Source organism: Oncorhynchus tshawytscha, linkage group LG01, assembly GCF_018296145.1.
Source record: "Oncorhynchus tshawytscha isolate Ot180627B linkage group LG01, Otsh_v2.0, whole genome shotgun sequence".
Taxonomy (NCBI): Eukaryota; Metazoa; Chordata; class Actinopteri; order Salmoniformes; family Salmonidae; genus Oncorhynchus; species Oncorhynchus tshawytscha.
Genome location: NC_056429.1, coordinates 21,576,737 through 21,602,238, shown reverse-complemented (window position 1 = coordinate 21,602,238; position 25,502 = coordinate 21,576,737). Strand labels below are relative to the sequence as shown.

Below are 25,502 nucleotides of genomic sequence, written 5' to 3'. Positions count from 1 at the left end.
GCTTAACACAGCATCCTTCCTCCTCTATGACACAAGCCAGAGCATCATGTTAACTAAACTTAGCTAGCAAGATCTTGAAATGCACGTTTGAAGTCTGGGATTTAGCCATTTCCCATGATTGGATGGAGAGCGTTCTGTACTGTCAGCTAAACCACACCCATACTCCCGGTCTTGTTCTCTACCCTGCCATAATAGCAGGTTAAGCTGGTTTGTGACTGCAGAACACACGGCCAGAGATACAGAGGGCCACGCTTCAATCAGCTGCTCATCCCATTACAGGAATAACTATAGGGCTGGGAGACATCAAATGTATTACAATGTATGTTTTTGCACAGTATTTAGAACACCTGTATCGTAGATTAATTTTTGTTCTGTTTTATGAGCGTTTATGTCCACGTTGTCTTTTTATGTCTCGTCTCATTCACACCTTCTGTGCTGTGCACCTTCCCATTTACACCAGAGATCTGTATATAATGACGAGATGCTCATGTCTCCGCCCTAACAATGGGGGGAGTCGTCCCTGGGGGAGAGACAAGCTTAGGTTCAAAATAAGCACATAGAAACGCAGTGGGCTTATTTTGGCGAGAGTGGAACCTCTCGCGTCGCCTCTTTCCCCCAACCCCCTCCCACTACCACTCAAAGATGAGAGATCACTTCTTCCTCACTGACAAATGGTTTCAATTCACTATTTGCATTTGAGGTTTTTATTTTACTGTACTAGACAAGTTAACCTTTTGAACCATACCCTGTTTATGTTTCAACTCCTCAAATTCTGAGCAGAGCAGACACTACCAAAACAGAAGTACCAATGAAAACTAATTCTGGAAAATGTATGCTCAGTTCGTTGTGCACACATTACAGTCCCACATATTCAGTCTGTTTTATAAATGTGCAACAGCCAGCTTCATGAGGTAGTCACCTCATTTGTGACAGCAGGGTAGTGGTTAGAGCGTTGGGCTAGTAACTGAAAGGTTGCAAGTTCAAATACCCGGGCTTACAAGGTACAAATCTGTCGTTCTGCCCCTGAACAAGGCACTTAACCCACTGTTCCTAGGCCGTCATTGTTCTTAACCGACTTGCCTAGTTAAATAAAGGTAATATAAAAAATCTATTAAAAAAAAAAAAGTATTTCCTTCTTAATGTGTTTGAGCCAATCAGTTGTGTGACAAGGTAGGGGTGGTATACAGAAGATACTCTATATTATGGCAAGAACAGCTCAAATAAGCAAAGAGAAACAACAGTCCATCCTTACTTTAGGACATGAAGGTCAGTCAATACGAAACATTTCAAGAACTTTGAAGGTTTCTTCAAGTGCAGTCACAAAAACCATCAATCGCTATGATGAAACTGGCTCTCATGAGGACCGCCACAGGAAAGGAAGACCCAGTGTTACCTCTGCTGCAGAAGATAAGTTCATTACAGTTACCAACGTCAGAATTTGCAACCCAAATAAAATGAATTCTTCAGAGTTCAAGTAACTGACACATCTGAATATCAACTGTACAGAGGAGACTGTGTGAATCAAGCCTTTATGGTCGAATTGCTGCAAAGAAACCACTACTAAAGGATACCAATAAGAAGAAGAGACTTGCTTTAGACAAAAAACACAAGCAATGGACATTAGACCAGTGAAAATTTGTCCTTTGGTCTGATGAGTCCAAATGGGAGATTTTTGGTTCCAACCGCCGTGTCTTTGTGAGAACCAGAGTAGGTGAACGGATGATCTCCGCATGTGTATTTCCCACTGTAAAGCACTGAGGAGGTGGTGTTATGGTGTAGGGGTGCTTTGCTGGTGACACTGTCTGTGATTTAGAATTCAAGGCACAAAACCAGCATGGCTACCACAGCATTCTGCAGCAATACGCCATCCCATCTGGTTTGGGTTTAGTGGGACTATCATTGTTTTTCAACCGGACAATGATCCAACACACCTCCAGGCTGTGTAAGGAATATTTTACCAAGAAGGAGAGTGATGAATGCTGCATCAAATGACCTGGCATCCACAATCCCCCGACCTCAACCCAATTGAGATGGTTTGGGATGAGTCTGAAAAGCAGCCAACAAGTACTCAGCATATGTGGGAACTCCTTCAAGACTGTTGGAAAAGCATTCCAGGTGAAGCTGGTTGAGAGAATGCCAAGAGTGTGCAAAGCTGTCATCAAGGCAAAGGGTAGCTATTTGAAGAATCTCAAATATAAAATATATTTTGATTTGTGTAACACTTTTTTGGTAACTACATGATTCCATATGTGTTGTTATTTCATAGTGTTCTCTTCACTATTATTCTACAATGCAGAAAATAGTAAAAATAAAGAAAAACCCTTGAATGAGTAGGTGTCCTAAAACCTTTGACCGGTAGTGTATAACGTGAATCGCCCATAAATTTGAAAAAAAAAATAGAGACGTTTTAGGCCATGTCGCCCAGCCCTAAACCCTGCCATCAGTCCAGACTACACGTCAGACACTCAGGCCAGCACCAGCCTACTCAACACCTCTCATCCACTCAGCACCAGCCTACTCCCAGACAAACACCTATCAGGGTGGCGATGCATATCAATAGTCTAAAGCACATCTCCTCTCCTTCCTCCAAACTGAGTAGAAAGAATAAATGCAAATTCTCTGTTGGCCTCTGGCATACTGCTTAGCTTCCACCTATCCTGTTTTCAGATTAGTCCGAACATTGTGCACATCCAGAGAGGAAGAGGCAAAGCGAGAGGATTTACTCCACCCAAAATCTGTCCCTGTGAGATAAGCCCTTTTTTGTATGGAGGTCTATGAGAGTGTCTCGAATTACACAAGGCTTAATGGATTGACTAGAAGTTTCGTAATGTGGCCTCCCGAGTGGCGCAGCACTCTAAGGAACTGCATCGCAGTGCTAGAGGCGACACTACAGACCCGGGTCTGATCCCGGGCTGTATCACAACCGGCCGTGATAGGGCGGCACACAATTGTCCCAGCGCAGTCCGGGTTAGGGGAGTGTCTGGCCGGGGAGGGAGTTTAATTGGTTCATCGCGCTCTAGTGACTCCTTGTGGCGGGCCGGGTGTCTGCAGGCTGACCTCGGGCGCCAGTTGAATGGTGTTTCCTCTGACACATTGGTGCGGCTGGCTTCCAGGTTAAGTGGGCGGGTGTTAAGAAGCGCGGTTTGGCGGGTCATGTTTCAGAGGACGCATGACTCAACCTTCCCCTCCCAGTGGGGAGTTGCAGCAATGAAACAAGATCGAAATTTGGAAGATGGGGGTAAAATACAAAAAATATATGTTTCATAATGTTAAGGCTGTTAAATGTACTAATATAAGTGGACGCACGTTGCAACTTTGAGAAAAACAACTTAGTTGTGCCTGTTGTTCACACACGTATTTGCCCTCATTGGCTAGAATGGTCCCACCTGATCTCGCCTGCCTTTAACTATTGAGGACATGCATTTCCATTGTTAGAGCGGTCACTCGGCTATGTTGTTAATATCATCTTTAGCATATCTCATCCATCTTAAGTGGAAATCTGAGGAGAGACAGAGACTGGTTGAGTGAAGCTGAACTGGACATGACTGAGCAGGGAGGAAGGCCAGGGCGAGGCACTGTCTGTGACATCAGTAGAGGAAATCTCAGCCTCTCTACTAGGGAGGGGAATGTGGGAACAATATGTAAATAAAAAACAGATGGCACAAAACCACAGGACCCTCTAAAACGCTTACAGTGGAAAATGGAGGCTTATGGCGGCTTTACCTGCTTAGATTTGGACTCATCCCTGCAGATAACTGTGCAAATAACCAAACCAACCCAGGAAATAATATCTACAGCACCAGTAGGTAACTTCCCGGGTTAAAGGGTTCATTAACTTCCTTTTCATTGCCTCACCAAAATTATAGTGACCCTCTCGATGCCCAATCACCACACCCAACCTTTTAAAAGAAAACACTGGAATAAAGTGCTTATGCACCAACGCTCAGAACCTGAAGCATTTAAGGATGTCCCTACAGCTGCTTTTTTCAGGAAATTAGCAGGCCAAAAGCAGATTGTGTAAAGGTTACCGCTTATTCTCCATAAATTTAATATCCAAATAAAATTACGCTCTTGTGCTTGTAAAGACTAATGCATAGGCTGCCTAATGGATAATGCACTTAAATAAAACAAATGTATTCTTCCTCAAAATGTCCTCTGGACTAGACACAGGTGTCTCTTAAAAATGGGTGGTGGGTGGGGTAGGAGGGTGCTTCAGTCCCTTTCAGACAATATTTGTGAACAGATTTCCATATCGTCATTCTGTTCCCATACCATACTGGGGTATACAGTATTAATCGGTAGAGCACACAAGGGGCGCCATTTCTTTCTAAACATATATATATATTTTTAATGATGCTAAGAAATTGCTAGCAAATTCCGATAGCAGACCCCTAGATAAATACTAAAAACCCAAGCGAACATAAAACAAAATCAGAGATAGGCAACCCAGCTCAAGTTATACAACTATCTCAAAAGGCTACTCACACTTGATCCAGGAGGGTATTGATTGTTTCTGCTGTAACCAAGAAGATTGATTTTGCAAGCTAGCAAACCAAATGCATAACTGGAGCCCTGAGCTAAAGAAAAGGTATTTGACACTTAGATAATTAACTTATAGTTAAGATATTTAGCTCAGCAGTGAATTTTAAGTGTAACTTAATCACCTCATGCTACTCAACAGTGGATGTCACATCACAAAATGTATCCCATGTGCCCTGAGAAGATAAAAACAGCTCATCTACAAATAGGCTAACTAGTAACAATGAATCTTTTTGTCAATATCCTTTTCATGAATTGTGATTTTTTTAACATTATAGTATAGCAGATATTTTGTTTTGTGTGTGTTTTACAAATGTTGGAGCGTGACGAGGCAGGGCTGGTGTCCAGGGCAGCTGACCTGCAGGGCTAAAGGGCACTTCAGACCTGCTGCTGCAGCCTGTCTCCTCCTCAGCTGCCACCGCCACACCGCTCTCCAACAAAAGGACTAACTAAAAAGGATCAGCCAATTAGTTTCACAGCCAAGCCTGAAGTAGCCTAGTAGTTGGAGTATGGGAGATATAATTTCCCTGTCAAGCTTGCTCTATTAGCATGTTAATTCCAAGAAAGATGCTTGAGGCTCGTCAACACCTTGTTATGTCATAAATCTCATGATCAATGGCGGGTTTTAATTTGAACCATTGTGTTCCTGAGCTCGCCTGAACACTGTGCTACCAACGGAGCTCTGGGTGGATTACGGTTGCAGCTGATCATCAAGCTCCATCACAGCTGACAGACAGAGAGAGAGAGAGAGATCAGACGAGGCCTGTACCGCCCTGCCAAACGACACGCCTTCCTGGGCACAAAGGACAATATTGCCACAGCTCCCAGGAGATTGCCCCTTGACCCCTCTCCGGGAAGAATCTCAGCGTAATAGAGCATATTACTGAAACAGTCATCATGTAAGACATGGGAGACAAATACACAACTGTGTATTCTCATCTTGGCTGTCAATCAGGCACTGCTGCAGATTTTTTCTGGATCAAAAAGGGGCTTAGGTTGTGGGTGTGGCAACGGGAGTGGTCAGCTTGTTGTATTTGGGACGACATTTTAGAGGCCTCCCCATCTTGGCGGTGAAGAGAAGTCTTAGCATTTCTCTATGGAGCGGAGAGAAACTTGAGAGTAAAGAAAGTTTCCAGCGATTCTACTTATTCTGCCATGAAGCAGAGAAAATATTGCAGTTTTAAAGCTAATTTACTGCAATGCCATGCATTTTGACATGGCTAATGTTGTTATTCTGCTCGAACAGAGTCAATACTGCTAATACTGGAATTTTCAATTCACCCTGACTGTCTAGCTTTTATTTTGGTGACTGTTAGTCCTCAAATATTATATTTAAAAATATATAATCAAATTAATTTAAATAGTGCTACTCTAGACACCCAAAGCGCTTTACATAGTAAAATGGAAGCTCACCACCCCCAGTTAGTGTTCTGACAAACACTAACTAGGGGTCTAGTTAGTGTTTGTCAGAAAAGGATTTCAATGGCAGAAAAAGTCCCTGTGCTGGCACTGTAAGTAGTGCAGAGTTCAGAGAAATGGGCATCCCTGATTATACCTACAGTTAAATATTAAACCATAAAAATGGGAATATGATATTTTCTCATTCAGAGAGCAGAGTGAACAGTCAAACAGCGCAGAAGCCCAGCTATTGTCACTTTGGCCAAACCTGCATAAGGAAATTAGTGATGCTAAAATAGCAAACAGGGGTGCAAGGGGCAGGTCCATTAGCCTTTATGGCCAGAGGTGTGGAAGAGGCAAGAGAGCAACAGCTGGCCTGTGACCAGCCCTTCTCCTGTTTCAGATCAGGTTTCAGGCCCCAGATGGAGCCAGCAGCTGCCCCCACGTGATAGCAGCACTTCAAACATGTCTGCAACAGCTGATGAGACACAGAACACTGGTACCAGTTATTCAGGCAGCTCCGCTGACATGAGATAGAGGAGTGGACCTCCATAGCTCATTTTTTAATTTTAATTTTACATTTATTTAATCAGGTAGGCTAGTTGAGAAAGAGTTCTCATTTGCAACGGCGACCTGGCCAAGATAAAGCATAGCAATTCGACACATACAACAACACAGAGTTACACATGGAATAAACAAAACATAGTCAATAATAAGGTAGAACAAAAGAAAACAAAAATGTCTATGTACAGTGAGTGCAAATGAGGTAAGATAAGGGAGGTAAGGCAATAAATAGGCGATGGTGGCGAAGTAATTACAATATAGCAATTGAAACACTGGAATGGTAGATGTGCAGAAGATGAATGTGCAAGTAGAGATACTGGGGTGCAAAGGAGCAAGATAAATAAATAAACAACGTATCGGGATGAGGTAGGTAGATAGATGGACTGTTTACAGATGGGCTATGTACAGGTGCTGTGAGCTGCTCTGACAGCTGGTGCTTAAAGCTAGTGAGGGAGATATGAGTCTCCAACTTCAGATTTTTGCAGTTCGTTACAGTTATTGGCAGCAGAGAACTGGAAGGAAAGACGACCAAAGGAGGAATTGGCTTTGGGGGTGACCAGTGAGATATACCTGCTGGAGCGCGTGCTACGAGTGGGTGCTGCTATGGTGACCAGTGAGCTAAGGCGGGGATTTACCTAGCAGAGACTTGTAGATAACCTGTAGCCAGTGGGTTTGGCGTTGAGTATGAAGCGAAGGCCAACAAACTAGAGTGTACAGGTCGCAATGGTGGGTAGTGTATGGGGCTTTAGTGACAAAATGGATGGCACTGTGATAGACTGCATCCAGTTTGTTGAGTAGAGTGTTGGAGGCTATTTTATAGATGACATCATCAAAGTCGAGGATCGGTAGGATGGTCAGTTTTACGAGGGTATGTTTGGCAGCATGAGTAAAGGATGCTTTGTTGCGATATGGGAAGCCAATTCTAGATTTAATTTTGGATTGGAGATGCTTAATGTGAGTCTGGAAGGAGAGTTTACAGTCTAACCAGACACCTAGGTATTTGTAGTTGTCCACGTATTCTAAGTCAGAGCCGTCCAGAGTAGTGATGCTGGACAGGGGAGCAGGTGCGGGCAGGGATCGGTTGAATAGCATGCATTTAGTTTTCCCTGCATTTAAGAGCAGTTGGAGGCCACGGAAGGAGAGTTGTATGGCATTGAAGCTTGTCTGGAGGTTAGTTAACAGTGTCCAAAGAGGGGCCAGAAGTATACAGAATGGTGTCATCTGCGTAGAGGTGCACCAGAGAATCACCAGCAGCAAGAGCAACATCAATGATGTATACAGAGAAGAGAGTCAGCCCAAGGATTGAACCCTGTGGCACCCCCATAGAGACTGCCAGAGGTCCGGACAACAGGCCCTCCGATTTGACACACTGAACTCTATCAGAGAAGTAGTTGGTAAACCAGGCGAGACAATCATTTGAGAAACCAAGGCTGTCGAGTCTGCCAATAAGAATGTGGTGATTGACAGAGTTGAAAGCCTTGGCCAGGTCGATGAATACGGATGCACAGTAATGTCTCTTATTGATGGCGGTTATGATGTCGCTTAGGACCTTGAGCATGGCTGAGGTGCACCCATGACCAGCTCTGAAACCAGATTGCATAGTGGAGAAGGTACGGTGGGATTCGAAATGGTCGTTAATCTATTTGTTAACTTGGCTTTCGAAGACCTTCGAAAGACAGGGTAGGATAGATATAGGTCTGTAGCAGTTTGGGTCAAGAGTGTCACCCCCTTTGAAGAGGGGGATGACCGCAGCAGCTTTCCAATCTTTGGGAATCTTAGACGATACGAAAGAGAGGTTGAACAGGCTAGTAATAGGGGTTGCAACAATTTCGGCAGATCATTTTAGAAAGAGAGGGTCCAGATTGTCTAGCCCGGCAGGGTAGCCTAGTGGTTAGAGCGTTGGACTAGTAACCGAAAGGTTGCAATTTCGAATCCCCGAGCAGACAAGGTACAAATCTGTCGTTCTGCCCCGGAAATGTGAATTATGTGGATAATAAATTGACATTTTTGTAGGGTTTGACACATTTTCATAAGGTAAAATCAAGTCAAATGTAATTACAAAACTTCAGGAGACTTTTTAAACCTCAAATGTCCTGCATTGAAGGAAAGTTCTCCTGCAACAGGGTGATCAAATTAAGATCCCACATCTGTAACACTCTACTTCAACAGCACTGAGTTATTGCTAGGGGGATGTGCATCATTCCCTTTGAAGACGATTCAATACATGGGCTCCGATACAGGAACAATACGCTTTAGTTTGAAACGATTCAGTGTGATTCGGTTGGATTAGACGAAAGAGTCTGTGCGATTCGGTTCGATGCACTAACATTTATTGCATAAAAATTCATTTTCCATTCTAAATTTAAAAAATCTGCTGCTGATGGAGCTCCTGAGCTGGGCTCTCGGAGCGGACTTGCGTGTGCTTCTATGTGTGTGAGACATGTAAATGATGTATACGTCTATGGTGTAGAACAGTGGGCTCCAAAAGTATTGGAACAGTGACATTTTGTTGTTGTTTTGGCTCTGTACTCCAGCACTTTGAAGTTGAAATGATAGAGGGTATTTCTATCCATTTCGGGTGAACTGTTCCAAAATTACAATACTTTTTGTACATAGTCCCCCACATTTCTGGGGACCAAAAGTACTAGGACAAATTCACTTATGTATTTTTGGTCCCATATTCATAGCACGCAATGACAACATCAAGCTTGTGACTCTACACATTTGTTGGATACACTATTTACCATTCATTTCTATTGAGCACAAAATAATCTGAAACAACCAAAAACAAACAGCAAATGCATCCAACAAATGTGTAGAGTCACAAGCTTGATGTAATCGTTGCATGCTACAGTAGGAAAATGGGACCAAATACTCACTTTTTACTACTTTAAAACAAGTGAATGTCCCAATACTTTTGGTCCCCTAAAATGGGGAGACTATGTACAAATGCTGTAATTTCTAAAAACGGTTCACCTGAAATGGATTAAAATACCCTCAAATTAAAGCCGACCGTCTGCACTTTAACCTCAAAATCAGTGTATCATTTAAAATCCAAAGTGCTGGGGGTACAGAGCCAAAGCAAAAAATGTCACTACCCCTATACTTTTGGAGCTCTCTGCATGTCGGCACCTGAGCTGAGCCATAAGGGAAAATAATCTGTTTGTCATTTTTGCAGATTAAAACTGTTAGAGCTAATAATATATCAATATTTATCTTTAAAATTAGCTCTGACGGAGTGCATTGATTACTGCATTGTTGGGAGGGCTTGCAAAAAAGGAATTTCACTGTACTTGTACACGTGACAAAACTTGAACTAGAATATATAGCAAAACTTAATTGTTTAGACTGTCTGGAAGTTGACTGTTGGGAGTGAGCAGCTCTTCTTCTCCCGCTGTCCTCGTTATGAAATGATCTACTTTATCCTGTAAAGTTAAGGAAAACTACCAAAACTGTCACTGATGGAGAACCTGAACAATCAAAATAAAATTGAATGTAAGCCATGATCAGCATGTCTAGCCCGATGAGAGTTGTGCCTCCGGCAGTAGTTTAGGCTACTTTTATTCCGGTAAAACAATTTAACAGTGCATTTGATCAAAATCACCGTACAAATTATATTGGTGGTCACTCAACTAATAAAGCCTTATATTGAGGTGACAGGCAGATGTGCAAGATCAGGAATAGGCCTTCCTCTCGTTGGTGAGTGTGCAGTTTGACTAGGCTAAATGACTTGTAGATCAATGACTGTCAACACAATTACATGCTTATTTCAACACTGAAGGAGAGGAATCAGTTATCACAAAATATTAGGTATTTTCGGAAGGTAGAAAGTCATTTGAGCAACAAATATTAGTGAACCAGCGCTCCGTAAAATTTAAATCTATTTCCTGACCGATGCATGCTACATTTAGATTGGTTTGGGGTCCCATGGACCGATGAACTCGTATCTTAAACATTTCAACCGGGGACCAATTCGTATCAGTTAATGATTACATCCCAAGTTATTGCTAGTGAAAGCAGAAGCTGTGCATTCAGTCAACAGCAGGTCCAGCCCACTAGTAGTAGAACACAATGCCAGTGGTGTAAAGTACTTGAGTAAAAATACTTTAAAGTACTACTTGAGTAGTTTTTTGGGGGGTATCTGTACTTTACTATTTATATTTTTGACAACTTTTGCTGTTACTCTACTACATTCCTAAAGAAAATATATTTTTTACTCCATACATTTTCCCTGACACCCAAAAGTACTCATTGCATTTTGACAGGAAAGTGGACCAGGTAACACGCACACTTATCAAGAGAACATCCCTGGTCATCCCTACTGCCTCTGATCTGGCAGACTCACCAAACACAAACATTTTGTTTGTAAATTATTTCGGAGTGTTGGAGTGTGCCCCTGGCTACTCGTAAAAAAAACAAAAATAATTATGCTGTCTGGTTTGCTAAATAAGGAATTTGAAAAGGTTTATACTTTTGATACTTAAGTACATTTTAGCAATTCCATTTACTTTTGATAAGTATATTTTAAACCAAAATACTTTGTCTTTTTTCAAGTAGTATTTTACTGGGTGACTTTCACTTGAGTCATTTTCTTTTGAGATATACTTACTTTTACTCAAGTATGACAATTGAGTACTTTTTCTCCACTGCACAACGCTGTGTAGTGGAACACAACGCTGTGTAAGCCTCATAGGTGGTACGTTTAACAACCCCCATCCACCGTACCTCCAGCTGTCAATAAATGACTGCACATGACGGAGAGAAATGAAAGACCAACTACCGCTCCTTATGGAAGGATAGAAGCCGATTTCAATTTACTGTCCTCGCCCAAAGCACGAGTGTGTGTGCGTGACAGGGAGCAGGGGTCCCTCATCTCTACATCCACGGCGGGGTTATTGAGGGGGCACCAGGGCATTGATGACCTTGACTGCCAGGTCCCTAGTCCACGGGAGAGCAGAGGAAAAATGGTATGGCTATATTTCAAGTAAATGGCTTGAATGGGAATTATGAGCTGCCATTACCGTAAAGCTGTTAGAATTTGTTTCTTTAACGCTCGGGATTCCCCCCCCCAGTGTGTAAGCCTGCAGTGTACTTACAGGAGCGGGCTCCTGCTTCCATCACTGAGGGGTTTGTCAGTGTGAGAGAGCGCACAGCTGAACCAAAGACTAGACCACTGTGTGTGGACAAGGCTGGCTAACAAAGACGACCTTTCAGCGCTCAGCAATTTTTCGCTCTGCTTTTTTTTTCCTTCTGTCCATGAACGTGCAGTGCAGTTCCAGATACTCTGACAGAGGGCTGTGACTAATACGTATCTTTCTGTTCTCACAAGTCTGGGAAGGGTGACACTGGCCTTCACCTTTGTCCCAGGTGCAGGCGTCGCCCAATAGCACGCACCCTGCTCGTGCAACTTGGTACGAGGCAGAGAAAATACACAAGACACTTGTCAGTCCATAATGAACAGAGGCGAATTAATCCTGACAACACAGGAACCATATTAGACTGGGCTGTAACGTTCACTGGGTATCCAGGGCCTGCCTGAGTGAGTGACCAGGGAGGTGAAGGCACAAACCTGTGGGCAGCTGCACTAGACTGGAGGTCAGCCAGCAGAGTTAAAGCAGCACTCGCCACTCATGCCCAAACTGAGGTCAGGGCCTCAGAGGAGAAGACACAAGTCAAACCAGCAGCACATAAAAGTCTACATTTGACAGGAGAAAACAACATATTCCTGGCAGTGCTAACCCAATCAGTCCCGGGATCCCAGCAAAAATCAGCTTTTCATTTATCTGCATGTCCAGCCCTTATATTAAACCTCACAACTAAGTGTTTTACAATTTTCTTTTCAGGACAACCAGTAGAAACAATATGAAATAAAACAGTTGCATTCATGAGTTTTATTGACAAATAATAAAGGTCCACCAAAGCAAAAACCTGATAATTAATTTAGATGAATGCTGTAAGTACATAAATTGCCTGCTTAGTGGGAAATTAATATCCCACTAGTCAGTGACAACTGTGTGGAGTTTGACAGCAACTATGTGAGCTTATTACAGTATTATAGACACTGTCCTGGGATTCCCTATGCTCTTCTATGTAAAACCCCTTACCTTCTAACCACTGGTGTAGCTTGTGAGCGTCATAAAGCAAAACATAATACACATGCTCGTGGGAGTCTCAGCTTTTCAAAGAGACACTATGTGGACACCTGCTTGTCGAGTAGGTACCCCTTTGCTGCTATAACAGCCTCCACTCTTCCACGAAGGCTTTCCACTAGATGTTGGAACGTCGCTGTGGGGATTTGCATCCACTCAGCCACAACAGCATTAATGAGGTCGGGCACTGATGTTGGGCGATTAGGCCTGGCTCGCAGTTGGCGTTCCAATTCATCCCAAAGGTGTTTGATCGTGTTGAGGTCAGGGCCCTGTGCAGGCCAGTCAAGTTCTTCCACACGGATCTCAACAAACCATTTCTGTATGGACCTCACTTTGTACAAAAGGGGCATTGTCATGCTGAAACAGGAAAGGGCCTTCCCCAAACTGTTGCCACAAAGTTGGAAGCACGTCATTGTATGCTGTAGTTAGTTAGTTTCCCTTCACTGGACCATGAAAAACAGCCCCAGACCATTATTATTCCTCATCCAAACTTTAGTTGGCACTAAGAATTGAGGCAGGTAGCGTTCTCCTGGCATCCGCCAAACCCAGATTTGTCCGTCGGACTACAAGATGATAAAGCGTCATTCATCACGCTACTGCTCCAGAGTCCAATGGGGGTGAGTTTTACACCACTCCAGCTGACACTTGGCATGGCGATCTTAGGCTTGTGTGCGGCTGCTCGGCCATGGAAACCCATTTCATGAAGCTCCTGACGAACAGTTCTTATGCTGACGTTGCTTCCAGAGGCAGTTTGGAACTCGGTAGTGAGTGTTGCAACCAATGAAGCGATTATTAGGCGCCTCAGCACTCGGCGGTTGCGTTCTGTAAGCTTGTGTGGCCGAGCAATTGTTGCTCCTAGACCTTTTCACTTCACAATAACAGAACTTACAGTTGACCGGAGAAGCTCTAGCAGAGCAGAAATTTGACAAACTGACTTGTTGGAAAGGTGGCATCCTATGATGGTACCACGTTGAAAGTCACTGAATCCACTCATTTGAAGGGGTGTCCACATACTTTAGTGTAGCTTTGATTGTTTGCAGATCCTGGCCCCGGGCCCCTTCGGGATCCGCCCTTGTCTCACAAACATAGCTCTAGCTCAGTCCCTGTTAATTACATTGGTACCAACCGACAAGGTAGGAATAGATTAATCCAAAATGGTACATCCCAGAAATCAGTAGCTCACGTAATGTTTAAAAGGGGTTAGAAGTCCTAAATCACAACAGTGCGGCGTTGGGACGGGCATGGAATTTTGGATGACTAAGTGGTGAGCCAAATGACCGTGGTCTGCTTAATAACCAACCGTTCGAAGATTAAAGCAGAAAATATTTTACATGATTTTTTACTCTGCTCCTGAACGCATGTGCTGCCATAGAAATAGAATGAAAAGAGCGGGCGTCCCCATTCAAGTCAATGATGGTATAATGGGTGGACTGGCGGCCATTGCAAGTGTACTCAAAGTAACAAAGCTATGTTGAAGATGACAAAGTTTAAAACAAGGGATTCTAATATCCCATAACTCTTCACAACAATGGGACTATGCTGGTCAACGTTGTCTTAAACCTGTATATTTTTTGACCTAGAAGCAAAGCAGGGAGTAAAAGCAGGAAGTGTACCCATCAATATCTGCTTTGAAATGTTGATTCAACTGACATTACAAAATAATACATTCTAACATCATTTGAATGAATTTCTACATTACCATGGATATTATTGCATCACAATACCGGGCAGCCATTGCGAGTGTACCCACGGGTTTACCAGTCAAATAGCCAGGGTTGTCTCACTTCAGATGGCGTCACTCCAATGCAACACTCATCCCTCAACCGATCTGTCTTGTAGAACATCTCTAAAAATGTAGATTTTGCTCATCCGCCTAACACTAGTTCCTAATTCTAAAAATCACTCCTCTCTCGGTAGCTATGACGCATTGGCTAACCATGCAAAAAGCAAACCATGCTTGATCAGCTGAGCAAACTTGCAACAGCTAGCAGCCTAGTGCAAGCTAGTTTGAATGGCCATATGCTAGCTAGCTACCAGCTTGTTGATTAAGTTGTACGGCACCAAAGTTAGGGGACTGTACTCAGAAATCGGCATGTATCTGACTGACTGCTGGCACTGTGCCTCACTACTTTGTAACATTTGGCCAACCTGATGTCGCAAAGAGCGGTGCTGTAATGCTAGAAATCTGCACACTAATAAAGGCAGAAAAGATATCATGAAAACAAGGGCTGGAAATTCAGGGACCTCAAGATAAGAAATGAACACAATACTTTGGTGGCAATACGATATGCATTGCGATTCGATCATGTGATTTTATTGTGATTCTTTATTCCAAACATATTGCTCACCATATGTCTGCTGCAGAGGGACAGGAGATAACTTGTTTTCTCATGGCTTTGATCAGTCATGGAAATAAAAGTGCTGAAAGCAAATTGGCTCCCAATTTAAAAAGGAGATGGAGAAAAAGCTATGATGGAAAAATACTGGAGTTTTGGGGGCAGGTGCAGCCAAGTAGCGCAAAAACATTGCTATAGCCAAAACGATGAATCGTAAAAATAATATCCCGATATGTAACTATCGACCCCCGCCCCAATCAATAATGAAAACTAATTTGTGCATTAGCTAGAACTTTACTACACTAGCTAGTTAGAGGGAGTATTCAGCATTGAATGTGTGTACTGTCGATGTTAGCATCCCATATGGATTGATTGGCTCAGCCAGATGGCAGACACCATCTAGCTACTTTTTATGCACATTTCAAATTTCATAAATACTGATTCTCATTCTACCACCACAAAACAACTTAGCTAGATGTAGAATTAGGTAGTGAAGAATTGCTCATGAAAAAAAACCATCAATATTACAGTTCTATTGTTTATGGTAAGATTTAACTCGCATGTTTTGAGGATGAAAGGAGGTTCAGTGGCCAATCTTGGTAACATTTTCAAATGTTAGGACAGCATATTGTACCCAAACGCATTTTTAGCTATCCCATGAGTGTTATCAGACGGATCAGTAAAGACAGTCGCGTGCTATCTGATGTGAGAAAATGGGTTTAAAAGGTCCCAAGCCCATTGTATTCATTGTTTGCTACAAGACCTTGCATGTTTTAGCAAGGGTCAATAAAGTTATCCCGTTGTTTAGAGTCCATGTTAATTGCAGAAAAGGATTCAACGGCGCAAATGCCCGGCCATCCCGTCTTCTGCTTGCTATTCATTCCACAGAAGAAGAAAAAGATGGACGGTTATGACAGTTATTAAATGTTCATGACGGTCTTCATCCAGAACTGTCACTAACACCGTTATATGGTAATTGTGTCAGTCCTAGTTAAGTTGTGTCAGTCCTAGTCAGTCCTAGTTAATTAAGATGCCCAGTAATGCCTTTAAGTGTTGCCTGGCTGAACAGGTCCAGGTTGCTAGCTAGCTGATGAGATCAAATCAACAGGGCACCATGCCATTGCCCTAATTATGAGAGTTGAGGGAGTAGTTAACTAGTAACTACTACAATTGAAACAAATTCTTTGGTTCATTTAAAATATACTCCAGGAGCAACAGGGCCAAAAGATCCAGTGATGTCACAGAAATAATGCCATTATGCAGAATACCCCAAAAATACCCAAACTGATGGGATGCCTCACAGACAGAGGAGAAGCAGCATAACAGAGGACTTCAGGAGTAGAGATTAAAATTCAGCGCTAACCTCTGACGGGTTTGCTAACCTCATTGAAAGCAATGTGCCTAGTCAGAGATCATGACCTCCCCGGGAGATCCAATGTAAAGACAATCATACATCGTCCAGTGTGGCTGTGTAGGTAGTGACGTCAAGCCCACACTCGAGTGCAGCGTTCAGACGCTATCTAGGACAACCTTCTCTCGTAAGGTGCAGAGTTACACCAAGGCCTTTTTCCAGGAGATTTCTAATTGGCAACTTCAAACGACCCCAATAAAACACACAGATACCAGTGTTTATGGTGACATTCAAGCGTACACTGATCCTCTGTGTAGGACTGACACATGACTGGAGGAGGAAAACAGAAACTTAAGTATGTTGCAGAGGAAGCTCAGTTTCTGTCTGGGCCTCCCTTCACCAATCTGAAAATAAACAAGCCTTGCCGTTTCATGTGGTTTCCCAGACCAACCCTCTGCGTGCTTCAGAACTAAAATCTTGACTTGCAACCTCTTCAGTTTCTATTTCACTTTTGAGCTAAAAAGGCAAGAGCTCTGCTGTGTGTGGCTCAGTTTGTATTATATTAAAGAGAAGGAAGAAGAATCAACTTCCCAGGTCATGACGTGTACAGTATATCACGACCTGGGCAGTTGATTCTTCCTTCTTCTCTTTAATAAAATACAAACGGAGCATGGTTGACTCATTAACAGTGCATGGGTCCAAGCTACAGATATGTAAATATTTGCCTGTTGGGGGAAGAAACATTGTCAGCACTCAAATGTTTCCTGTCTCTTAAAGGTCACCAAGTCATCAGGGATGGGGTGTTCTGCTGCTATTAGAAAACTGGATTTAATTACCTTGGCCAAACTACAGTAATACTAAAACATTTGTCACAAAGCCGAAAACCAATGGCAAACTGCACTAGTTGTTGTAGTGAAGAGAAATGTTAGATGGGAGAGGGTGGCAAAATATAGACCTACGGTATAATTTACAAAAAATAGTGGTGAGGATGATTAATGTTGGAGTGCATCCAAACAGAAACACATCACAGCCATGCTGTTTAGTCAAGCATGTTGGCCTTACCAATTTGATGGCCACATATTCGTTGGTGTAGAGGTTTTTCCCCAGCCGCAGCTCTCCAAAATTGCCACAGCCGATTTTTTTCCCGACGCGGAAGTTTGGGCCAACCATAAGAACCCCAGAGTTGGTCCCTGTACCCCGGACAGTCCTGCTGCCAGCTGCCTTAGACATATTTTTCCCTTCCTCCGTCTCTCCCTTACCCACCTTCTTGTCAAAATCCATAAGCTTGTGATACCCTGGCCTCTCCACGATTACTCCCCGGCCATGCAAATCACAGAGGCGCCAAAACAACAAGGACTCTTAGGGGGGAGGGAGGCGATACAAAGACAGAGGAAAGGTGTTGTATAGAAATGTGCAGTGTATTAAAAGCCACTTCCACTGGGTTAAACTGCAGCCAAAACACACAGTTTTTATATCTGGCAATGTTGTACTGCATGCGCTCTTCTCTTCCTTCTTCTCCTCGTTTATGGAGGTCGACTCCTTTCTTCTCCAACTCCAATATCAGAGTAGCATGTCCCTGCCTGAAAGGGGCAGGTTGTGCTAGCAAGCACCCACGCACACACAAACACACACTCATACACAACAAGCACTCTGAATCCCAGCTACTGGATCCACAACGCAGCTTGGCAACTTCCCCCAAAGCCCCTCATTGCTTCCTTCTGGTCAGTCTTTGGTAATACAGCAGACATTCTTCATGTTCCAGTGCCACGGCAGAAGAGGCAAAGGTGGAGGCAGTGTCAACAATGATGAGGTACTGCAGTAGTCCTGTTTGGTTTAGTTGGATATCTGAAAGACATGCAAACACATACTAAATTAGCCATTAGGTGTAACCGAATCCATTACGGAACATCTTGCCAAATACTTTTGAAAACACATTTGCAGTGATCAGTTATCAATTACATGTATTTTTTTATGATAAGCCTGAAAGACTGGAGAAATCTGCATGACATCTCCAAACAAGTCTGAGATAAAATCTTATAAAGGTTAGTAGGCTACTCATCTTTCATACATTTCCAGCCTGAAGTAGAAATGGGATCCATTTTCAGAGTAGCACATGCAGTGAATTCAATAAAACAATCAATACGGGTGGAAACATCACATACTAGATGGAGTTTTAAGATGAGAACACCACATCTTTCCATGTTGTACCATCCGTGAATGCCCAAAAGACCTGCGTCTAAACACACTATAGGGCCATGGCTTTGGACAAAACGGGGTCCTTGCCTATTAGCTGTAAAGGCTAAACCGTGACTGATTCATAGGGCTTTTTGAATGGACAAATTCAACTGTAGTGTGCTACATAACCTAAGCTTCGTACAAGTATAACCTAAGCTTCGTACAAGTTCATCATCATATCAGTATTCACTGGTAGCATTTGAATAGTTCATAGCATACATGAAGGGTTCTGTATAACCCTGAGGCCCAGCTTTCCTCCCTCTCCTCCCCTTGGGACCTGTGATGTTGTGGATACTCGTGGAGAGCAGGTAATGCCAGCAATATTGCCAGGCAGCTATGGTTTCCTCAGGCAACAAACTTATCAATGACTGCCAAAATGCCTCTCCTAATCCATGTAGCTTGGGAAACTGATTCACATCAGAGAGTAAAGGAGATGCATTGAAATAGAGGGAGGAAAGGGGGATACCTAGTCAGTTGTACAACTGAATGCATTCAACTGAAACCACATGGCTTACCTATAATATCCATGTTAATCATCATTCAAATTATGAAAAAGTATTAGATGTAAAGAAAAAGAAAGTAAAACAACTTTCCCAATGCCCAGAAAGCTTCTTACAGTAGTTGTAGAATAAACTAGGCTAACTTGCATGAGTAGAATAGGCTAAATGTCTGAATGTGTGTGTTTCTTCACCTATGCAAAGAGTGAAACAATAAGCAAGTGTTCAATCATTGTCTACGTACAGTAACTACACTGGTCAATCAATGAAATGAAAGCCCCTTTAGTTGTATCCACCACCACAAATTATGAAATAGAATAGAATAAATTCGTCTTCCATCTCAGTCATGTAAACACAGATTTTAAAAAAGAGGGAGTTTTGTCTGGAGTGGGGTAGCAAGTGTGGCTAGTTTGAATTGGGAAACCAAATTTAAATCTGAAAGTAAAAATAACTATTTGAGTCAGTGTTGATGAGTCTATCCGATCTACTTGGAGAAATTGAAAAGCCACAGAAACAGAACATTACACTACAACGACTAACGTTAGTCACTAAATACCACTCTGTAATGACCAAACAGTTACCAAATATTATATTGTCACAGTTTTCATCTAACAAGTTGCCAACAACATGTTGTGTTATGAGTCTTTGTTTACAATATAGTTATCCTTCAAGCAATATAGCTAAAGATACTAGCTAGTTATAAATAAATAGTATCGCTGCAAATGACAACATAGTGATTGAACCATTGCATTGAACTCTTTTGGTAGGCATTTGACAAGGAAAATAGACAATGAATGCTGTGCATGTTTGCTAGACGAATTTTTACGCAATGTTGCTTGTTAACTAGCTAGCTACTGGCTTAACCTGCTATTCTCAATTTATATCCCGAGAGTTGAGTCGTTAGCTAGATAACAGTGACAGACCAACTAGACGATAGCGTCTAATGAGTTAGCTAGCTAACAAGTAAGCATAAAGTGACAAACTAAAGCTAGCTTCTGTGACGAAGGCAACTGGCTAAAGAAGGCCTCACATCAAGCTACTGCTGTAGCGAGCTAATTTAGCGCACTCTCGTCCTCTCCGTGCTAGCGGTTCTATGGGCGGCACCTGCTGTCAAGTTGTGTGGGAAAGGCATCAGCTAGCTACCTATAAAAACCTCTACGAAGAGGACAATACTTATAATCAAGCTGTGGTTTTAATATTTTTCTACTTGTCAACTCCGTAAATACTTCGTGACAGTGAAAACGTGAGTCGCTTCAACCATGGAAAATGTATCAAATCGTTTCAGACTTGCAAACTAGCTACTAGTATCGCAGCTGAGCTGCTGCTAGCACTGCAGGTCATTTGGGAAGTGGCCAACAGTCTCTGAGATAGTGACTTATCAACAGTTTGTCGTCTTTCTACGCTAGGTTACCACTTTGTAAACTATGAAAAGTGTTAGTTAGTATACTCATCGGGTAATAATTGAAAATAACATCGTTTAACGTTACCGATTGCTCCCAAAACACACCGATCAGTCCCGTACAGCTAAGCAAGCTAATGGCGCCGAGTAGAACAAGCTAAAACTGGGCAGAACATCTAATATTAATTACATAACCTTCATTTCATATCAATCAAGACACACCCTTCTAATATAGTTAGATAGCTATCAGACATAGCTAGATAACATTATACGAGGCTTGTAGCCGTACGTAAAAGAAAGTGCATTTCACAACAAAAAAACTGCGTTTGTATTCAGTTCCCAAATATATCAGCGGGCAACTCCTTAATCTTCACAACCGAAATCCATTTGCAGCTAGCTAGCTAACGTTAGCTAGTTAATATACGGGTAAATGCCTTCGGGGGAAAAAACACCCCTATTTAAACGTGTATAGTATCAACACAAAGAACATATTTACCTGCCTTTATGTTCAAAGTGGATGCATCAACATGTTCACGTATTTATGAGATGTAATATCTTCGCCCCTCGCTAGCTAGGGCTTGATGTTGTTGTCTCGATTTAAGCCTCCCCAGCCGATAACTAAGTAAGCGTTCGATAATTCAGCGTCACCTTCTTCCTCTCCCATCGGCGCTGGTTAACTAGCGCACCTCGCTTGGAGAATATGACTAAATCCGTACTACAGATCAAGCTACCATGAAATATTCGTGCGTAGATGCTGAGTCAGTTTCCAGCCGTACAATTTACGGAGATGCGAATGTTGATCTTTTGTGAAATACTGGTCTGTAATTTGGTAACGCATACCAGCATTTATTTGTCTAACTCTGGTGTCTTGAGGGTGCTTTCTATATAACCCACTACCACTAGACATAAAAGTAGGTGAGAGTGGGGCAAATTGAGTAGCCCTTGTTTCTAGGAAACCATTAGCTCTTGAAAACCACAGTTTAGTGCCTCCAGTTGACGACCTACACCTCCTCCCCAGTCAGCTAAAATCAGATTTATGGGCAATCTGATGTCTGGATTGGTTTACATCATTTACAGAGATGCGGCCTCTTTAGAAGTCCGAACATTCAAACTTCTTGTGCTTCAGGGAGCTATCATATGCTTCCATTAAACTGGTCTGCACCGCACCACTCATAGTGATTCAGGGCTAATTTCTATAGCCATCCAGCTATTTACAAGCGACTGACTAAACGAAAATACCTTACTTTTTCTGAGACGTTGGAGTCTGTTTCCCGGTGCTTGATATAGGAGCTCAGCCAACATAGCATGAAATAAAAAGGCAGCACAGTTTTCCCACCTGCATCTTCATTATGCCTCAAAAACAGCCAAATACACTTGAAGTCGGAGGTTTACAAACACTTAGGTTGGAGTCATTAAAACTCATTTTTCCACCACTCCACAAGTTTCTTGTTAACAAACTATAGTTTTGGCAAGTCTGTGAGGATATCTACTTTGTGCATGTCACAAGTCATTCTTCCAACAATTGTTTACAGACAGATTACTTCACTTATAATTAAATTCACTGTATCACAATTCCAGTGGGTCAGAAGTTTACATACACCAAGTTGACTGTGCCTTTAAACAAACAAATGACTTTGTGGGCTAATTGACAACATTTGAGTCAATTGGAGGTGAACCTGTGGATGTATTTCAAGGCCTACCTTCAAACTCTGTGCCTCTTTGCTTGACATCATGGGAAAATCAAAAGAAAACAGCCAAGACTGCAGAAAATAAATTGTAGACCTCCACAAGTCTGGTTCATCCTTGGGAGCAATTTCCAAACGCCTGAAGGTACCATGTTCATCTGTACAAACAATAGTATGCAAGTATAAACACCATGGGACCCCGCAACCATCATACCGCTCAGGAAGGAGGCGCGTTCTGTCTCCTAGAGATATATGTACTTTGGTGCGAAAAGTGCAAATCAATCCCAGAACAACAGCAAATGACCTTGTGAAGATGCTGGAGGAAACAGGTACAAAAGTATCTATATTCACAGTAAAAAGAGCCATATATTGACACAACCTCAAAGGCCGCTCAGCAAGGAAGAAGCCACTGCTCCAAAACCACCTTAAAAAAGCCAGACTACGGTTTGCAACTGCACATGGGGACAAAGAAATGTCCTCTGGTCTGATGAAACAAAAATAGAACTGTTTGGCCATAACGACCATCGTTATGTTTGGAGTAAAAAGGGGGAGGCTTGCAAGCTGAAGAACACCATCCCAACTGTGAAGCACGGGGGTGGCAGCATCATGTTGTGGGGGTGCTTTGCCTCAGGAGGGACTGGTGCACTTCCCAAAATAGACTGCATCAGGAGGAAAGAAAATTATGTGGATATATTGAAGCAACATCTCAAGACATCAGTCAGGAAGTTAAAGCTTGGTCGCAAATGGGTCTTCCAAATGGACATTGACCCCAAGCAAAATGGCAAAATGGCTTAAGGACAACAAAGTCAAGGAATTGGAGTGGCCATCACAAAGCCCTGACCTCAATCCCATACAAAATGTATGGGCAGAACTGAAAAAGCATGTGCGAGCAAGGAGGCCTACAAACCTGACTCAATTACACCAGCTTTGTCAGGAGGAATGGGCCAAAATTCACCCAACTTATTGTGGGAAGCTTGTGGAAGGCTACCTGAAACGTTTGACCCAAGTTAAACAATTTAAAAGCAATGCTACCAAAAACTAATTGAGTGTATGTAAACTTCTGACCCACTGGGATTGTGATGAAAGAAATACAAGCTGATAGAACAATTTATATCTACCATTATTCTGACATTTCACATTCTGAAAATAAAGTGATGATCCTAACTGACCTAAAACAGGGAATTTTTACTAGGATTAAATGTCAGGAATTGTGAAAAATGAAGTTTAAATGTATTTGGCTAAGGTGTATGTAAACTTCTGACTTCAACTGTATATCTTAATCGGATTTTAGTAACCACATTGTGGCCCTTTTACAAATCATCAATCACGATGGATTTGACAAATATCCACTTTGTTAGATCAGATTTGTTGAATGTGCACCAATCCAGTGTCCTTCCATCCCCTATGGTCTGCATTCCAATTACCTCTTTACCGAATCTATCTCCATTACTTCCCCAATCTCTTTCCAGGAGTTCAAATTAATTTTTGTGTCTTATAAATCCCTACATGAGGTATTATAAAGATCCATTTTATTCATGAACTTGTTCTGATAGTCTTTTGTCAAAGTTCTCCATGTTTATTGTCAAGGTAGTAAGTTTGTGTGAGGCGCATGGCATTGCTGTATGTAGTTCGATTTGGCCTCCGCATTTGCGTCACACCCTCCTTATGGACCTTATTGGATCAAGCATAACATGGCTTTTACACACAGGTGTTCGGTGCACGCTTGATAGCTAATTAGCACAGATCTGTCTTCCGTTAACAAGTGATGTAGGGTAGCCTAGTGGTTAGAGCGTTGGACTAACCGGAAGGTTGCTAGTTCAACTCCCCGAGCTGACAAGGTACAAATCTGTCGTTCTGCCCCTGAACAGGCAGTTAACCCACTGTTCCCAGGCCGTCATTGAAAATAAGAATTGGTTCTTAACTGACTTGCCTAGTTAAATAAAGGTAAAATAAAATAAAAAAGATGGCGATATGAAGGAAGAAACCACATGTAAAAAGTGGTTAGGTCCCAAAAAAGTAATTTCACAAAGTCAAATGAATTCATTGTGTTAGAGGTTTCATGATGCTTAAATATAAAGTGAAGTAGATCATTTAAAGATTGTTCTATACATCAGTTGGGGTCTCTATAAGCTTCAATATGAGGTCCTAAGCTTAGCATGAAAGTGCATCCTTGTAGCTGTGTGGGCTAATTTTGTCAAAATGTTTGCTTTACCCCATATGATAAAACTCATGCTATATACAGTGTCAACGTTTATGATCACTATGTTTGATATACAGTTACAAGATGACATTGGGTTGTCCTGAACAGAATGACCCTAATTTGCTGCGGACCACACATTTGAATGCAGTCCATGACTCCATTCTATGCGCACCAAAATTACAATCTGATTCCCTGAATTGCATTGTGAAAGCCTAACACTGTAAAATCGTATTTGGTAATTTAGCTAGTCATGTTGACATTAGAACAAGCTTTCAAATTATGCCCACCCAACCCAGATTGCAATTTATAATGGACCCTTTTTGGATTGCATAAACAATAATTGTTTGATGGCAGGGATGCAGGGCTGTGTTCCAAACAAAACAACTAGAAGTGTTCTTGCTCTAGTTCCTCGACTGCACATCTAGGAGAGCTCAAAAAGCACCTTATAGTTGAAGACTCTTCTTTGAGTCATAGAAGTGCATTGAAATGACTTAGGAACTGTGTACATATTGGAGAGGTGTGTGGCCACTTGGAGACACCAGTTTGACTGTTCTCTCAAACCCTTGGAATTGTTTTGTCTTATATTGCACCTACCCCAAATGTTCAAATAATATTCTGATCATATACTTAATGTATCCAGAGTATTCTCAGATTTCATTATCAACAAATGCTGTGAAAAGTACAGTAAATGTAAAATCAACAATGTAATGTTTGGATTCAGTCTTGTCAGGTGAACTGTTGTGTCCTCACCTTTAGTCTATTCATTTCCCCATAATTTCCAAATGGTTCCCTTTCAATTGCAACCATGGTTATGCATATTCTTTCCATATTTATTCTGTAAGACACATTTAAATTGAGCCCTATCCATATAGGCCAATTCCCACAGGTAACTGGTTCAAATGTATGCCAAACAAAAACCGAACATTGCAAAGTTAAACAAACAATACAACTCTATGCACAACAATTTTACAAAAACATGTATTTGAAGAACAGTGCAGATGCAAAGTTGTTTTTTTAAACCTTTTTTAACTAGGCAACTCAGTTAAGAACAAATTCTTATTTACAATGACGGCCTACCAAAAGGCAATGGGGGATTTAAAAAAATATATATATATATTTATATAGGACAAAACACACATCTCGACAAGA

General features: G+C 42.1%; 1 protein-coding gene across 6 annotated transcripts in view; it reads right to left on the bottom strand.

Moving 5' to 3' along the window:
- LOC112243230 (casein kinase I) overlaps positions 1-21,816 on the bottom strand; it is a 37,908-nt gene extending 16,092 nt beyond the window's left edge. Inside the window, exons 1-3 of one of the 6 annotated variants that reach the window (XM_024411151.2) lie at positions 20,965-21,404; positions 20,557-20,631; positions 17,400-18,182 (exon numbers count right to left, since the gene is read on the bottom strand). In XM_024411151.2, the coding sequence (XP_024266919.1) occupies positions 17,400-17,618 (219 nt within the window). In that variant the 5' untranslated portion in view covers positions 17,619-18,182; positions 20,557-20,631; positions 20,965-21,404. Of the gene's footprint in view, positions 1-17,399; positions 18,183-20,556; positions 20,632-20,964; positions 21,408-21,712 lie in introns of those variants that run through there. The other 5 variants (XM_042310541.1, XM_024411214.2, XM_024411089.2 and 2 more) reach the window with 5 other exon arrangements.
- Between the last annotated feature and the right edge of the window lie 3,686 nt (positions 21,817-25,502).